The sequence below is a fragment of the Pocillopora verrucosa genome, chromosome 14 (assembly GCF_036669915.1).
Source record: "Pocillopora verrucosa isolate sample1 chromosome 14, ASM3666991v2, whole genome shotgun sequence".
Lineage (NCBI taxonomy): Eukaryota > Metazoa > Cnidaria > Anthozoa > Scleractinia > Pocilloporidae > Pocillopora > Pocillopora verrucosa.
In genome coordinates this window covers 22,307,882-22,326,638 of record NC_089325.1, presented here as the reverse complement: position 1 = coordinate 22,326,638, position 18,757 = coordinate 22,307,882, and the positions used below count along the sequence as shown (strand labels likewise).

At 37.1% G+C, this 18,757-nt stretch overlaps 1 protein-coding gene and 1 pseudogene across 1 annotated transcript; one reads left to right on the top strand and one right to left on the bottom strand.

The window, feature by feature from the left end:
* Positions 1-16,243: 16,243 nt before the first annotated feature.
* LOC136278335 (uncharacterized) lies at positions 16,244-18,011 on the top strand. The gene is made up of 2 exons (XM_066161861.1): positions 16,244-16,658; positions 17,701-18,011. Exons 1-2 carry the CDS (start codon positions 16,244-16,246, stop codon positions 18,009-18,011), a joined length of 726 nt encoding a protein of 241 aa, XP_066017958.1.
* Positions 18,012-18,305: 294 nt separating this feature from the next.
* Positions 18,306-18,757, bottom strand: part of LOC136278334 (putative nuclease HARBI1) — a 1,628-nt pseudogene continuing 1,176 nt past the window's right edge.

The window sequence follows — 18,757 nt, the reverse complement described above, 5'->3', positions numbered from 1 at the left end:
CTCGTAATTACTCGTATGTACTTGTATGTTACTCGTAGTGCTCGTGTGGTGTTTTAGTCACTATCCTTTGAGGATCAATTGAATAAATGTAAGCTTATTTGCACCTTATCTTCTTCTCGCAAATGGCTATAGCACGTTTTATTCTCTTCTCTTCCATCCCAACAAGTCGATCTCACCGTAGTGACTTCAACAGAAAAATAGCGCCATCCGAATTATTCCCAAAATCTTCGGCAAAATCTGTAGCCAGATTAGAGCCAAAATGCCAAAAACTGTGCGCATTTTACCTTGAAAATGTTAACAATAAATGTGTAATCAAGAAATGTGCCCATGAAGAGATTCACCTCGATGCCTCGTATACATTATATTTCATTTAGGTCTTTTTTTACAACAGAAAACATATCAACTATCGACCGTATTTACAGCTTGTGAGAAGGCGAGATGCGCGTACTCTTTTGACCATTATCCAAAGACACGTACAACCAGGCTCTTTGGTTTATACTGATGAATGGGCGGCATACAGGCAAATGCAAAGGGTCTTGGGTTTCAATCACCAAACGGTTAATCACTTGGTTAACTTTGTAGACCCAATCACCGGTGTCCACACACAACACGCAGAGAGCAATTGGTCTGCAGCAAAGGACAAATTTAAGAAGATGAAAGGGATCACAAATCCTAACTTCCTACAAGAATACCTTAAGAAATTCATGTGGAGAAGATGGCATGGTGAGCTTCACCCGAATGGCTGTTTTGGACGGTTGATGGAGGACATAGCAGAACAATATCCACTTTAAATACCCAGAGGTGGGGGTACTCCCATATACATGTATGTGCCGCGGGACAGGGTATGGTTTTGGCGGTTATCGTTTTGCCTCTGTTAGCATTGTTTTTTCGTTGTGATCTTTAGATAGGATATGTAAATTGTATTATATATCGGCTAAAAAAGTGCTGTGTGTAAATGGCCAGCTAAACAAAAAGCAAATTCCGCTAAAATTGTCAGCAAAGCGATTTTATCGAGATTTGTGTTTTGACGCACGTGGTTAGCCGTTGTTTAATTATTTTTTTTCCTTGAATAGGGTGTCATATCTCGTGTTTGGACAATTCTCGTTTGTTTCATCCTTAAAGTGGGACAGGGTTTAAGACTCTTCGAGGCACACACTTATTCAAAATTTACGGGAGTACCCCCCTCCCCCGAAACGGGACAGTTCCTGTGACCTTAGTTCAACATTGGTGCAATTTGGTATTTTTTTCAATTTTAGACTCAGAAGCATATACGGTAAAAACCCGCTTATAGGAACCTAATTTTTTCCAAGCAAGGCTAAGAAGGTTTTTGCGAGCAGTCTCTTTTGTTGTGAAATCCCACTGGAACGAACGGGGAAAAAGCCGACGTGATCAACGAGCGATGAGAGGCGAAGCCGTGATCTGCGAGCAGCAGGGGCGCCAGTCACAGCGAAAAGAGATCGCAGCTTGGCCGCTCACCGCTCGTCGATCGCGCCCACTGCTCGCAGTCTAGTTTTCAAAATAAATGAGTTGTTTGTCATTGGAGGGCGTGGCCTATTTTTGGTATTGTATGCATATGTTAAAAATCCAAGCATATATTTACCAAGTTTACAAAGCTATCCAAGATAAACAGAACAAAACGCAACATTGACACATGGAACTGTGTTGTTGCTTTGACTGAATTTCTCAAAAAAAAAGAACCTGTTTCAAAGTTGTAGGCTAAAACAGGTTCTCGTGTAAAAGGAGTTTTAATGGACAATTTTTGTCTAACATTTTCAGTTAATCTATTTTTTCCTTAAAATCTAGCTTCTGAAAAAAGGGTTTTTCACTGTACCTGTAATAAACTCAAACATTGCAATAGTCTAGCACACTCTAGTTATTTCACGCGAGGTATTTTGAGCATTTGACGTCATTTTTCCCTAATTCTCAACCAGGCTATAATTGGAACGAGATAAAGAAATAGCGACTGCAGCTTCTCGGAAATGAAAATACAAATAAAAAAAAGATTTCTAATGGTCGTAATGGATAGATATTTAGCACGGTATTTTAGACAGTCATATTTTACACGAAATTATAAAAAGGGGATATCGACAGTTTGATCGTAGTAGCACTTTAAAAACATTACTTTCCCCCTACACTTCTGGAGGTGGAAGTCTACGAGAAGTTTCCACTTACCCACTTTTTGTTTAACAATTTATTAAAGCTTTGAATATATATCATCTTGAGGCCTCCTTTATCGTAGTCATTGATCATTTGTGTCCTTTTAATTTTGTCCCCTTTGCTTTCCCAGAGAAAGTCATATAGCAGGGTATTGATTTCCTTAAGTGCACCCTAATGCGTTGGAAGAGAGGTTAAAACATGTACAATTTTGGATACTGCCAAAGCTTTTATGATCGTGATTTTACCAAGAAGAGTAAGTCTCCTTGCAGACCAGCTGCTTAGGATGTTTTTTACTCTCTCAATTTTTCTGAAAAAATGGCATCGCAGAACACATCAGAACGCTTTAAAGGTAGTTCAAAATGTCAAACAACACTACTTACCCGCTTATAAGAATCTGAGTTCTCAGTTCTAAATGTACTGGTAGGGTGTACTCATGTGAATTCTAATTCAAAACCAACATGTACATACTACCGTTTTTCATAAATTATTTATACCAAATTTAGAGATTTTTATAGTTCATACATGTTTAAGTTCACTACTTTTGAGAGTCATGTCTTTTATCTTTGCCTGAAGATCATTAAGGTTAATTTGTAAAACAGGAACCTGTTTCAAATTTAGGCTAAATAGGTTCTTATGTAAAGGGGGTCTAAATTAATATTTTTAGGCTAACAGGTTCGTGAATTCTAGGTTCTTATAAGTGGATTAGTACTGTATTTCCGATAGGTGGGTGCCACGGAGTTCCCTATTTAAGGATAAAAAAAATTGATACCGTTGTTACTCTATTCTAGGTAAAATAACAATAATAAAAAAAACCAACAACGTCTGACCTCGCACATTAAATCGCTTTGCTTGAGTTAAACCGCCTAGTTCAGTTTCAAAAGATCATTTACTTTTCGTTTAGCTGGGCAGTTACACACTGCAATTTTAGCTGATACAATTTAGGTGCATCCCATCACCGACATAAACTGGACAGTTAATATCGGTAACGTTGTACAAGCAATATAACGTTGAGGACCTGTTAGAGCTATAAGAGCTAAGGAATAATAATTATTTTAGGTATGTTGGATTAAGGGCAGCATGACATCAGGGATAAAGCATAAGCCGGGTAGTTTTAGGAATAATGGAAATACGTTAAGGTACAACATTAATTACACAAGAGCGACCAACTTTACAATGTATTTTTCCATTACCAAATCGGAACATATATCGAAAAAACCTCGCACTCTTTCTTAGCCTATTTTCTTCTGAGCGATATGCTCGGTAAGTGAACCATACTTGGCCGATACTTGGCCGACACCTGACCGACACCTGACCGACACTTGACCGCTACTTGACCGATACTTGACCGGCAGTTGATCGCTACATATCGGCGGATGCATCGGCCGACAGTCGGTCGATCGTCGACCGATAGTCCACCCATAGTCGACCGATATATCGGTCGACTGTCACCCGATATGTCGACCGAGTCCACCTATAGTACACATTATCCGTGACGGTTTGGCAGGTAATGTCAAAGGTCATTTAATCAATAGCACAGCTCAAGTCGATGAAGGTTTACATCCGTATGTTTCTTTAATGGAGGCCCTGGAATCTATATTGTCCTGCATGAATTATGAATCATGTTTGCTTACAGTTGAATGTAACACTGTGGCTATTTTTAAAATAAGCAATACTTTTTTTAAAATTTTTGACTCGCACAGCAGAAATGTTTGGGTGCAATTTGATACATCAGGAACTGCAGTACAATTGAGAGTATTGTTAGCTATATTGAAGCAGTTTATCCTTACCAAACAGTTGTACCATTCGAAATAAGGGGTATTACAGTTTTCACAATGGACTTAGAGGCTGGCACTATGCATAATAATTTGCATAGGATTGGAGAACCATGTCAGATAAGTGCCCCAATCACTATGCGTGAACTTCACAGAGTCAAAGTGCAAGATTTGTAATTACTGAATAGACTCGAACCAGAAAACAGGAAGAAACTAATTGATAAAACAAGTGAAAGGAAAGCAAAGAGATTGGAAAATCAGGCTGTCTATAGAAAAGAAAAGAAAAAGAATGAAACTGCATAACAAAAGGTTGAACGTCTAAAGAAACTGTCTGCTCGTAGAAAACAAAAATTGAGGGATGAAACTGCCATACAAAAGCTGGCCGTCTAAAGAAACAGGCTCAACAAAAGAGAAAAAGAATCCTTAACGAAACAAGTGAACAAAAAGTAGAACGTCTTATGAAACAGGCTGCTCAAAGGAGAGAAAAATTAATAAATTAAACGGCAGAACAAAAATCTCAACGCTTAACAAGACGGGCTGCTCAAAAGAGAAAAAAATTAATGAATGAAACTGCAGAAGAAAGAACTGAACGTTTATCAAAACAGGTTGCCAAAAGGAGAGAAAAATTGAGGAATGAAACTGCAGAAGAAAGTAGTTTTTTACCTGCTGGGGAGATGAATCTGATTTATTTAAATATAGATCTTTCAAGCAAGGATATCAGAATTGCAAAAATAAAATAGAATCACAAATGAAGCAATATGCTGTTTGCCAAGAAGCTCTTGAGCAAGCTGTTCAAAGTTTTGAAATGAATGACAGAGATGATGCCTGGGACCTCATAGCTCCAGCTACACAACACAATGAAGAACAGGATTCTGTACAGGGCTTTGTAGAGAAGGAACCAGATGTTGTAGAATCTTATGATCACAGTGAATACCTTCACATACCTTCAGCACATGTAGGAAATGAGGCTATTTTAAATGAACTACCAGATGAAGAATATCGGCAACTTGTCTCCTCCCTTAACAGAGAAGAAAAATAATTTTTTTATCATATTTTGCACATACACAGCACATTTAATATTCCAGCAAATAAAAATCTCAAGAACTATAAGTCTCTTGATTCAAGCCGGCTAAACACTTTACGAGCAGAATTGGCAGCTCTTAAGGTAATTTTCTTGGATGAAGTTTCAATGGTTGGAAGTTCCATGTTCAACTTGCAAATTAGCAAACGTCTCCAAGATATAATGGGAAACAAATTAGATTTTGGAGGTGTTTCTATTGCTGCAATTGGAGATTTGTTTCAACTTCAGCCAGTATTTGATCATTATGTCTTTGATTCTCTTGAAACACCTTATGGTCCTTTAGCATGCAACTTGTGGAACAAGCACTTCAGGATGTTTGAGCTGCAAGAAATTATGAGACAGAGCAAAACTTTTGCACAGATTCTCAATCACCTCAGAGAAGGCCTACACACTCACGAAGATATTAATAAACTAAAAGAGAGGATTTGTATCAGCCAAACTGAATCTGAAGCATATAATCATATTCCTCATTTATTTATACAAAATAAAAGAGTAGAAGAATTCAATTTATTAATGCACAATAAAGCACCTGGTCCAAAATTTGTTATACAGGCAACCGACAGTGTGATAGGTGCTCATACAGAAAAACTTAAGGAGCAAATATTAAAACAGATCCCAGTGGATGGCCCAAAAAGAACAAAGCAGTTACGTACTCACTTGTGTATTGCAATTGGTGAAAGGACAGAAATTGCTCTAAATCTTTATCTTAATGATGGCATAACTAACGGCGCTGGTAATGTTGTAAAAAAAGTAACTCTGTATAATCCTCCACATCCACATGGAGTTATCTGGGTTCAATTTGATCGGCAGTGTATTGGTAGAAAAACCCGTCAAGAAAACATGCAACTATATACTCAGGGCATTGATAAGGCACGGACACCAGTGAAACCCATAACTACACAGTTTAATGTTGGCAGAAATAAAACTGCTTCGATTGTGAGGAAACAATTTTCATTACGCCCAGCAGCAGCTAAAACTGTCCATAGATCTCAAGGTGACGCTGAAAGAGAAATTTTTGTAGATTTGGAAAGCCGCAAAGCAATTCCTCGTATCCATTATATAGCCCTCAGTAGGGTTACGTCAATAGAAGGACTCCATATACGCAATTCAAGTGAAAACAACCACGCACAACTTTCATCTTCTTTGAAATTCATCTACAATTTTCCTAATGACATGATCAAAATTTCTTTTCTTAATGCCCAATCCTTACATCGGCACTTCTTGGACTTCAAAAATGATTTCAATTTACAAGCATCTGATTGTAACATTATCTGTGAAACTAGGTTTTCTCCGTGGGATGATGATTCTGTATATCAAATCAATAACTTGCTACTATTTAGAAATGATGATGTAGTCAAAGAGCACGGGGCGAGACCCTACTATGGCATGGCAATCTATAATAGGAATATATTTGCCCTTGGTTATCCTAAAAAGAATAACCTTCATGGAGTTGAAATAACAATTTTTAAACTACATGATTATAGAAATCTGATTATTGCTGGTATTTACAGATATCCAAAAGTAACTTTACAAAATTTGTATATGGCCTTGTCAGAACTCATTGATTTATTGGCTCATGAAAGGTACTCAGTAATAATGGGCGACTTTAACAATAATTTGTTTGATGTTTCACAAACTCATATCATTTTGAAAATGATGTTTCAACAATCAGGATATCAGCAGCATATAAATGAATATACAACTGACAACAGAACACTCTTAGACCACATATATAGTAATCTACCCCTACAAAGTACTATTACAGGTGTTTCAGAAACTTATTACAGTTATCGCAAAGGGTTGTACATTGCAATTGATAAAGGTCAACTAAGCTAAGCAATGTCTTTGTTTAATGTGTCACTATGCCTGATGTAAATCAAGTAGTGACACATTACACTTGCACAGAAAACAGAATAATTTAGTGAAAGTAAGCAGTTGCTGCAATCAACAAAATGATCATTACGGCAACTGCATTTTTTGGCCTTAATACCAGTTTGCTGCACTAAAACCATAATAAGTTACTTTAAGGTTACATACAACAATCATAACATTCTGCTGTTTCACCATGTCATCAGGGAAAAAAAAGCCAAAAAGCACCAAAAATGCACCTCCAGTTGATGTCCAGTCTAGAACTGGCTTCAGAATTGGTACTGTTACTGGTACTAGGACTACCTCTGATACTAGCACTTTCACAGTCCTTCGCACAAGCTCTGCCACTACCACTGTTAAAGCTACAGTCACCAGCTCTGCCATTAACACTTTTGCAGTTCCTCACACAAGCTCTGTCACTAGCCCTCTTAAAGCTACTGGCAGGACCTCTGGTATTAGCAATTTTACAGTTCCTTGCTCAAGCTCTGCCACTCGTACTCTTGAAGCTACTGGCACTACTCCTGGCATTAGCACTTTTACAGTGCCTCACACAAGCTCTGCCGATGGTAGTCTTAAAGCTACTGGCACTACCTTTGGCATTAGTACTGTTACAGTTGCTGCCACAACCTCCGGCATTCATACTATTATAGGTACTGACACTACCTCTGGCATTAGTATTGTTACAGTTGCTGCTACAACCTCTGGCATTGGTGCTGTTAGAGCCACTAACACTGGTAACATTACAGATTCTGGCACTAGTTTGGGAACTGCTCTTGTTGGATATGTTCATAGTGTTTCCCCAGTTAAGCGTAACAAAAGGAACACATTAAACTATTCCACATTTACATTACAAGTGAGAGAAAATTCAATGCAGGATGCATTATGTTATTCAACAACAAAGCGAGCCATTCTTGCTGAAAAAGAAGCCTCTCGAACCCCAATTAAAATTGCTCGCTTCACAAGAACTGCAGATCACACAAAACTTGTGGTCAACGATATTGCTCACGTGACAGCACCAAACAGCTTGGAATTTCCATTTCAGTTCTGTCAAAACCTGGACAACCAAACTACCACAACCTTGGAAAAGCTTGATGAAGCACCAGAAGACAAACTGACAATCTTTTGCAAAGTCCTCAAACTTAGTGAAACAAAAGTTGTTGGGCGAGCCAAATACAATGTCGCCAACGCAACAATAGCTGATAACACAGGGCAAATTAGCTTAGATGTGTGGAATAACCTCATTCCACAGATTCAAGAAAATAAAGTGTACAAATTCACAAACCTCAGTGTGCGCTTTTGGAATGGGGTACGAAAGTTGAAAACCACAACTAACAGTGTCGTCTTGGAAACACCAAATCCACTACTGGAGGGTTTAGAAGTAGAAGACACCTCAAGCCCATACCAAGAGACAACTCTACTACTTTCAAGAATTGAAAGCATTGAGTCAGTAGAAAAGTACAAGATATGTGGTCATTGTGCAAAACGTATTATTCAAGTTCAAGGTCTGTTAGTTAACTGTGATCACTGTCATCATAAACTCAGGGCACCGAGCTGTCCAACAAAGCTCTCTGCATCAATAGTTGTGAAGAATGAAAGCACCAAGCTTTACCTATCAGTACGAGATCATGTATTGCAACAGTTGTTAGGCCCTTATGATCCTGATGACATAGACACAAATCACATAGAAGAAAAACCTCTTTTCTTAGAGAAAATAGCGATCACCTACACAGATGGCAACAAAGTAACATCAATTACAACCACCAGTACTCCATCTTAAATCATACACCTGTTACTTCATATAACACTGCAACAAAGTAACATCATGCAGTCACAATTAACAGTACTCAAGCTTAAATCATAGACAAGTAACTTCATATAGGAATGTTATTGAAGAACCACAAGTATAAAGAAACTGTATGGTTTCATACATTCTTCAGTGGATCAAAAAATATTCCAGATATCTGATGAACAATGCATTTTGTTAGATTTGTTTACATTTTGTGTTGATAGATTTTTAAGTTCATACATGTATAAGACTGTTACTGAAGTGATACTGGTATCAAAAAACTGTTCAAGTTAAAAATCCTTTCAGACATCCTTCAGCAGATCAAGAAATATTTAAAATATTTGATTATAACAATGCATTTTGTTACATTTGTTTAAATTTTTGTGTTGATAGATGTAGAAGTTCATACATATATAAGACTGTTACTGAAGTAATACTAGTATCGAGAAACTGTTAGACAATGCTTTCAGACATCCTTCAGCAGATTAAGAAATATTCTAGATATCTGATTAACAATGCATTTTATTGCTCAATACTTTCAGACATCCTTTAGCAGATCAAGAAATATTTAAAATATTTGATTAACAATGCATTTTGTTACATTTGTTTAAATTTTTGTGTTGATAGATGTACAAGTTCATACATATATAAGACTGTTACTGAAGTAATACTGGTATCAAGAAACTGTTAGACAATGCTTTCAGACATCCTTCAGCAGATTAAGAAATATTCTAGATATCTGATTAACAATGCATTTTATTAGATATACTATAGGACTGTCACTGAACCAATACTTGTATCAAGGAACTGTTTGTTACACAATGCTTTCAGACATCCTTCAGTAGATCAAGAAATACTCCAAAGAATGTGATTAACTCATACCTTTTTTTAGATTTGTTTACACTGTTCTGTTGATACAAATATAACTTCATGTTTAACAATGCTGTCGAAGAAACAGGTATCAAAAAACTGTCTGTTGCTCAATACATCCTTCAGCAGATGAAGAAATATTCTAAACCATCTGATTAACTGATACGTTTTGTTACATTTGTTTACATTGTTGTGTTGATAGACGTATAACTTCATAATTTATAACACTGTTCTTGAACAAACAGAGGTATCCAAAAACTGTTCGTTGCTCAATACTTTCAGACATCCTTCCGTAAATCAACAAATATTCTAAACCATATCTGATTGACTGATGACTTTTATTAGCTTTGTTTACATTGTTCTGTTCATAAATGTATAACTTCATACAAGAATGTTCTTGAAGACACACAGGTATCAAGACACTGTTTATTCCCCAGTGCCTTCAGACATCCCCCAGCAAACCAAGAACTATTCCAAGCCATCTGATTAACTGATGCCTTTTGTTAGATTTGTTTAAATTGTTGTGTTGATGCATGTATAATTCGTATAAGAATGTTGTTAAAGAAACACAGGCATTAAGAAACTCTTCGTTACCCAATGCTTTCATACATCCTTGACCAAAATATAAATAAATTGAAAATACTCAAAACACAACAAGTGCTCATGAAACCACTTCTGAAAAACTCTAAGGTATTAAACTTAAAATAAACTTTCTTGACTTTTCTTTCAAAGCCTCACTTTCTTTCAATAAATTAATTTTAGTAGTTGATTTTATGTTTACATATCCATTCTTCATATTTGAAATAAAATGACGAAGGATCACTTCAAAACTCCTTCCTCAGACATTACATGTCCGACCATGTACGCACTGCGTACCTATTTTTGATTATTGCGATGTTGTTTGGTCCAGCTGCAATAAAACAGATATGGAAGTTTTGAATCTTTGCAAAGGCGGGCGTCGAAAATTATAGTTAAATCTAAATGTGGTACAACATCCACCGACTATCTTAAACTTCAGAGTTTAGAAGATCGCCGTAACGCTCATATTTTAGGTTTAGTGAAGAGGTTTTTGAATAATAATGTACCACAGTTTTTAAAGAATTATTTTAAGTGAATAAGGAAGTTGTTTCAAGAGAAACAAGAAGAAGCAATTTAGTATACTTACCTGCAGTAAGAACTGAGACCGCCAAGAAAAGTTTTTATTAAAATGGCTCAGTTGTGTATAATAATTATTTAGTAAATAAGAATTAATTTTAATTGTTATACTGTACTATTATTAACTTATAGTTACTTTGTTTCTTATTATTTATTTTGAACTTTTTATTAGTTTTAATCTAGGGCTCCTATTGATAACAGATATACTCTTAAGTATTCTGAAGGGATTACCCTAGTTAAATAAAGGTTTCCTACTGCTATTGTGTTCGTTGAAGTTATTAGTTTTACTCAGTAAGGCCGCTTCCGATCATATGTCATATTATATTTCTTCTGATCATATTTCATCATGTCGCACGTCATGCAGCCTCTTCGCCGTTTGGCATTAATTCAGCACTAGAGCATTCTAGCAAATGTGAGTTTTGGTATTTTGTAAGCTTCATCATTATTTTCATTGTAATTTTACTAAGTGTATTTAGTTTAATTTAAATTGTAATAGGTTTTCACTTGTTGTTTTGTTTACAGTTTTAAATGATGCTACCAACTGGTCTGTTGTGGAAGTATTTGACGACGGTGATGACAAATTACACGCATTTGACCTGTTGTTCAATGAAATTCTCGATCGTCACGCTCCGATTAGATCAATTAAAGTTCGTGGAAAACCAAATCCCTGCATAACGGAGGAGATACGTGAACTTATGAAATCTAGGAATGTCTGGTGCAAAACAGCTCGTAGAACTAATGATCCACATGCCTGGTTTACCTATAAAAACCTTAAACACCAAGTCAGGAAGTAAATCAGAGCAGCGGAGAGTGAATTCATCAAAGATCAGATCCAAAACAACCCACGGAACACAAATTGTATTTGGAAGGCAATCCGGCTCTGCATCCCTAAAAGATCAGTCTCCCCTAAAGTTTACAGCAAAGAGGACAAGATCGTGGCGGATACTTTCAATATTTTTTTTGCGTCAGTTGGAAAATCAACCAATTCCAAAATAGAATCTTTGGCTGAAGAGAACAACTTCAACTTGAATAACAGCATCTTTACTCCTAGAAGTTTTCCACATCTGAGCAATTTACATTTCATTCTGTTGAATATAAACAAGTCGAGGACATTTTAAATGCAATGCCTTCTAATAAGGCTCCTGGGATTGATAAAGTGCTAACTCGATTCATTAAAGACTGCCTGCCGATTATAATCCCTTTTGTTGCATCAATCATCAATGCTTCTCTTTCATCTTCAACATTCCCAGGGATCTGGAAAACAGCCGAAATCACACCTATTACCAAAGAAGGCAATCACGAACTTCCTAACAATAATAGACCAATTTCGCTACTACCTTTGTTGTCAAAGTCTGTGAGAGAGTCGCTTATAATCAGTTTGTCACCTATTTGACAACAAAGAAGAGGCTGACGACAAAACAAAACCGAAGCAAAAAATGGCACTCTACCGAAACATCATTACTTCGCACGACTGATGCATTTCTTAAAGGAATAGATAATCAGAAATTAACTGCCTGTGTTCTTCTAGATATGAGCAAAGCGTTCGATAGTGTCGACCACCAAATACTGTTACGAAAACTACAAGACGTTGGCGCCTCAACTGGTGTGTTACAATGGTTTAAAAGCTATCTCACAAATAGATATCAAGTTGTACGAATTCACTCCACTGTTTCCAATCCAATACCAATTAAATATGGAGTACCTCAGGGTAGCATCCAGGGCCCCTTATCATTTCATATATACGTTAATGATCTGCCAGAAGCTCCACGGAATTGCTCTACTGAATGCTATGTAGACGATACAAAATTGTTTGCTTCTTTTCATTCACAAGACGCCCAACGGATTGTTGAGGAGATGAACGAAGACCTCCTTGGTGTGCGCAACTGGTGCTTCAGAAATCGGCTATTACTAAATCCAGACAAGATGAAATTAATTGTTTTCGGGAGCCGACAGATGACTTCGAAGCTCCATGAGTTTCGTTTGTCTTTGTTGGGAAAGGACATCTCCCCTGTACAATCAGCCAAAGATCTCGGCGTGATTTTGGATTCAAACTTGACATTTGATGATCATATTAAGACCACAGTATCGGAAAAATATACGGGAATTGCAGGCTGTGCAGAACTTCGCATGTCGAATCGTTAGTGGCGCGATAACGTAAGTTTGTCTTGGTTACCCGTAAAGGGCCAACTATACTACCGCCAAGCTACCATGGCTTTTAAATGCATTTCCGGACACGCCTCCAAATATCTGACGTCACAATTCATTACCCGCGAGCAAGTTACCAAGCGTACAACTAGGAGTGGCCAAAAGCTTAATATACCTCTTTTTAAAACAGTCTCAGGACAAAGAACATTTTATTACAGAACTATTGGACTTTGGAACAATTTAGACCCCTTTTTAAAATCAAGCCGTTCGGTTCAAGTTTTTAAACGTATCTTAAAGAATAAGCTTTTAGACAATTTTGTAAATATTCCCTAAACTTCATTTATTTTCAGTTTTTCTTGACTACAAAGTTTAGATAATGTTGTAAATGTTTCTTAAATTTAATTAATTTTAATTGTGTAGTTATTAGAGTGCCCAGAAAGAACGGTCTGCTGTATAGTGCCTGGCTGCACTACCATGGTAAAGCAGAAGGATGTACTGCAGCACTCAATAAATGCAGCCTCTGCCCACATTGTTCTGCAGGAAGAAGAGGTCCAGCGTCTGCAGTGCCTGATGCATTTCCAGGAGAGATGCTTGAATTACAAGAATATTAAAAAAAAAAAAAAAAAAGATGTGATATGAATATGAACTGAACATTCGGTTTCATTTCAGAGAACCAAACCACGATGGATTTTAGAAGAGAAAGGTGTTTTCTCCTTCTGCTGTAGGGGAGAAAAGTGGAGTGACATCTGGGAGCCACACCTGTACAGCACTGAGTCTAGGTGCTCGAATGGAAACAGGTGGAAGGCGCATCTATGATCTGCGGGAATGTCCTTGGAGCTGGTGTCCGAAGCGATGCCAGTGGTAGAGGAACAAGGTCAGTGAATCATTTACTAATTAAGGATAGATTCTTGCTCTTGACTCTGGAATGCAGTTTAGAAGATAAATGATCACTGCTGACAACAAGCCAAAGTACTTGCATACAGCTAACGTATTTTACAACAACTATGAATTTCGTGGGAGTGAGGAAATCTACCACCATGTCTAGACTGAAACTCCGACCCTAAAATCTGTTAAAAAGATAATCAACTTTATCATGATTCACCACAGATCATTTATGACTTTACGCTTTAGGTCTATAGAATAGCGTTGATGCCTGATTCATGTGAAGGAAAGGTGTTCCCTTTCCCGGCGAAGGATATCAGGAAGCAGGAAGTCACAGCAAATGTCCTTCTTTCCTGATTATTGTCAAGTTTTTCTTGAAATATTATATTCTGAAAAAGGATAAGTAATGTTTCTATGCAATAACTAAGAGAGGTAACTGAGTCGAAAATGACGATGCAAAAAATGGTAATCGTGTACAAAAATAGGCGATGTGATAAGAGGTGAGCAAGCTTACATTTAGATTTAAGAAATACAGTCAAATGAAAACGTTTGTATTATTTTTTCATTGAGTTCCTCCGCTTTTCAATTGTATTTAATACCTCTCTTAGCTCTTACCTGGAACATTGCGTAACTTGAAAAGATTCCTTCAAATAATTATTGATATAGAAGCGTGTGCGTGATTTTAATGCAGTTTAGATCCTTCTCCTTTTACTTTACTTTATTCACTCTTGTACATTAAATTTTGCATTATAAAAATTTACTGACAACATACAGAGGAACTGTGCAAATGAAGAGCCTGGAAGCTTAATAACTGTTAAGTTTTACAATCAGCTTCCAGTTTAGTTTAGTTGCTTAAATATGATAAATGCCAGAGGGAAACAGAACTATACTTAGAGAAAAAATGTCAATAATAGTAACAATGCAGAAGGAAAGATAGCTACTAAGACAAATGTTGTGAGTGATGCTCTGACAGTTATTTTTTTTAACAAAATAAAAATTGTTAGGTTATGTCGTTAAGTTAACTAGGATTTTTCCCAGAGATTTGAGAAACACTCACGTCAATTTACCCCTAGATTAGCTAGGAGGTTAACAGCAAACTAAACATTTGTATAATAACTGGTTTATAAATCGAAAGTCGCCAAAATTGCAAAGGATGTTATATTCTTGAGTTATTTTGAGTTGTTTGTTTACTTCACTATGTTTCACGTGATAATAAATGCTTAGATAAATGCATCACTAACCCTGTCTGACACGATTTTGAATTTGTCAAAAAAACAAAAAAACCTTTCCTTACATGACATGAATAAAAAATAGTTTTTTTTTTTGACAGGACTGGGTACTACTTATTCCACAAGCAGAAAGGAGGTAAAAGGGGTTGGCTGCTAGGAGAGAGGGGTGGGCTGGGGAAAGGATTGGAGAGGGACAAAGCTAGACTTGAGCCTGCAATGCTAGATGGGTGGTGCAATTGTCAGCGGAGTTATTTATTGAGGTGTGTTTGAAGTGTGCGTGCCATAGTCTACGAGATGTTTTTTGCTCATATCAATGTTTCCTTTTGTTTTATTTATACTTTTTAAAAATTTTTGAGGGATTTTTTTGATACCTACGACTTTTACCCACACCCACGACCCACAGCTTCCACCCACAACCCATAACCTGCGAAAGTCAGCCATATTGCCGGTCCTTTCAAACAGAATCTTCTGCCTCATGATCTTGTCATGTCACCATTACAAACAGTTCACTAGTGCATTTCCTCCGAATGGCACGTTGTGATGGATCTATGTTTCCAATATGCAGCATCTGTTAGTAGCAGCATTCTTAAAGATCACTATTTAGATCATGTTGGGAATCAATTGGTTGCTAGAATTTATTATAAACAAAGGAACTGCTCGTTACATATAGAAGAAAGACAAAAAGAGCATACCAGGAATTCCCAATTAATCCAAAAGATTATAAATATCTTGGCTTTCGGTGGGACAGTTTTTTGCATTTCTTCATTTCTTTTTGGTGCCTCTTCAGTATGTGTTCATCTGCCCTGTCAATTAAAGAGTTATTTGGCAAACTGGGTCTATAATCATTTCCCGAAAAAGACTGTCCCTTACGTGGACGATTTGCCTGGGGCTTCTCATAGATACGTAACAAATCCTCTCAGAGGTACCTAATGATCGTTCATTGGAACTTCATGCGGAGTTTTTGCAGTGACCCCACCTTCCCACCTTCACAAGGCGTAAATTGCAGTTATCACTGGGAAAACGTTTCTTTGTCACTGCTTGCATCTGGCTAGGTGTGGGCAAGGAGAGGCAAATCAGGCCCCGGTTGTTCGAAAGCCGATTAAATTATCCCTCGATTAGAGGTTAATCGACGATTAAATTTCTTATCCCAAGGATAGCTAATCTAGGTTTAAAATAACGTTCCTGAAAGCAGATTTATCCCTTGATTAACTATCCCACGATTAAGCTGACGTTAAACCAGTCAAACCGGTTATTAAGAGCTTCGCGGCTACGCGCGAAAAAAAATTGGAGGGAAAAAATGGCGGAAAGGGAGAGTGCACATGGAAGTGGAAACCAAACGAAAGACAGAAAAAGAAAGCATAATTTTTCAGTTTATGAGATTGAAGTCATCACCGATAATGTCAAAAAAAATCTCGATTTAATCCAATCCAAATTAACGAATGCTGTGACCAACAAAAAGAAACAAATGCTATGGGAAGAAATAACCCAAGCGGTAAATGCGGTCGGAACAGCCAAGCGAACAGTCACGGAGGTAAAAGACAAGTGGAAAAATCTCCATAGCATCGCCAAGAAAGAATTTGCAGAATTCAAGAGGGAGACCAAGATAACTGGAGGTGGTCGGCCTCCAAAGTCGCCGAGTGTTGCCAGCAAAGAGATTATTGAGGTGCTTGAGGACACGCCGGCGTTCAGCGGTTTGATTGGCTTTGAGACAGGTTTGTAAACAATTCTCTATTGTTTCTAGGTTACCAAAAATTTTAAAATTGTAGACAGTCAACCGGCCATGTTGTTTCGGCGGGGTTTTCAGCTTATCAATCGCTTTCCCGTCTTTGAGCATACGAAATGTTCGGACACAAGGGAGGAAAAGATAAGTTTGCATGTTTTTTTTTCCAATATCCGTAACTGTATTAATCAAGTTTTACCTTGTTTAGTTTATTATCCCGTCACATTTCATGAGTGTACTTCACTAAGCGAAGGCTGCTACGGAGAACTCCAAACCGGTTTGCTGCTTTTGCGGCATTTTTAGGGTTGCATTCGATTAAACCCTGTTTAAGCTGAATATAGACGAACGTTCATGACGGACTGTCAGTAATTTAGCAGACATATATATAAATTTCAGCTTCACTTGATTAATTCATATGTCGAAGATTGCATAGCTCCGTCATTTTGGAAAGCGATCTGAGGAGTGAGACAAAAACCTTTGATTTCGAAGAATGTCTTGGATACGGTTTATAATTTGGTTAAAATTCGTTTTGCCAAAGACAAAGTGCTCCTATTGTTTCTTTATTTATCTTGTACTAAGGAGTGTTCTTCAAATATTTACGATCGGCTATTTATATGTATAAATAACTAATTTTTATTATTTCGTTTTGACGCAACTTTGTTTATGTTTGTGATTGACGAAATAATTTGTTGTTGTACCTGTTATCATGTCCTATTTTTTCGATCACTAAACTGTGGTACGGTTCTCGTTGTCGATTCGCTCAGATTCCCCTTTATCTGTCTAAAATAAGCTTAACTTTTGGTACATGATTTACAGATTTTATAAGCATTTTCGTGAATGATTTCACTGAGTTAAGTCTACCAGTACACAAATTCATTTTATGAAATTGAATAATTTATTTTTTAAATGTTTAAGCCTCAGATTCCTTGCGGGAGAGATGCTCCTTCTGTTATTTCATTTATGTCTTGCATAAAACTAAATTCACACTTTTTGAGCCTGAGTGAAACCTTAATTGTGCTTGAAATATTTTGTAGGAGAAGATGCTCATTTACCAACAGAGTCTGCGAAGACTGTGATTGAAGAAGACTGTCTGAGCCTTAATGAAGACATACATTCTTCACCAGCCAAGGCTGATGAACAGAGGAAGCCTTCAAAAAGGATAAGTAATGGCGATGTTTTAAAAATGCAGTACGAATGCCTGTGTACTCAGAAGGAAATGTTGAATCTTAAAAAACAAAAATTGAAAATGCAAATTCATCTTCTGGAGCAACAGGTCAATGCAAACCAAACCTTCGCAACTGCATTAAATGCAAATTTTGTAGTTCCCAACACCGATTCATTTTAAAGGAGGAATAGTGTAATAAGTCCTCTTAAAGTAATATTTTGGGCAAATGTTGTTCTCGTATAATTTATTATAAAACATACACAATGTATTTTGTTCTCAAAATGTATTTTGACATAATAAAACAGATTCTTGAGTCAAACTTATTTTAATGTGTTTTTTCAACCAGAAACCCCTTAAATGCATATATGAATTTTTTTATATTTCATGGGAAGTTAAATTAAGAGCAAAACTGATTGCATAAGGCAGAAATACAAAAATTAAAAATTGTCAGAAAAAGGTGTTGCAGATGTGGTCTCAGATGACCTTGCCATCCTCTGGACCCCGGAAGCAAACAAGATTAGGTTGATCATCAGCCTCAGCATAGCCATCCAAAGGTTCCTTTCTTAGAATTGCAATGTTATGTAAAACTGCACATGCTCCGATAATGATGGACACTTTTTCTGGCTTCATTCTGATCTCAGAATGAAGCAGATGGAACCTTCGCTTCCACCAGCCAAAGGCTTGTTCTATTGCCACTCTTGTTCTTTTGTGGGCACTGTTAAACTCTTGCTGCTTGTCAGTGACTGGATTCAGGTAAGGGATCATCAGGTATGGCTTGCAAGGGTAACCACTGTCACCCAACAGTAAACCATCTTCCAGGGACTGGTGTTGGATATTAAGTTGTTGGCCAATTCTTGAATCCCTAAATATGAAGCTGTCGTGGGTGCTGCCTGGCCATCGTGCTACAATGTTGGTAAACATGCCTA

Coding starts and splice junctions, on each gene's coding strand:
- LOC136278335 (XM_066161861.1), top strand. CDS start 16,244: ATGGCGGAAAGGGAGAGTGCACATGGAAGTGGAAACCAAACGAAAGAC. Junction 16,659..17,700: donor TTTGATTGGCTTTGAGACAG/GTTTGTAAACAA, acceptor AATATTTTGTAG/GAGAAGATGCTCATTTACCA.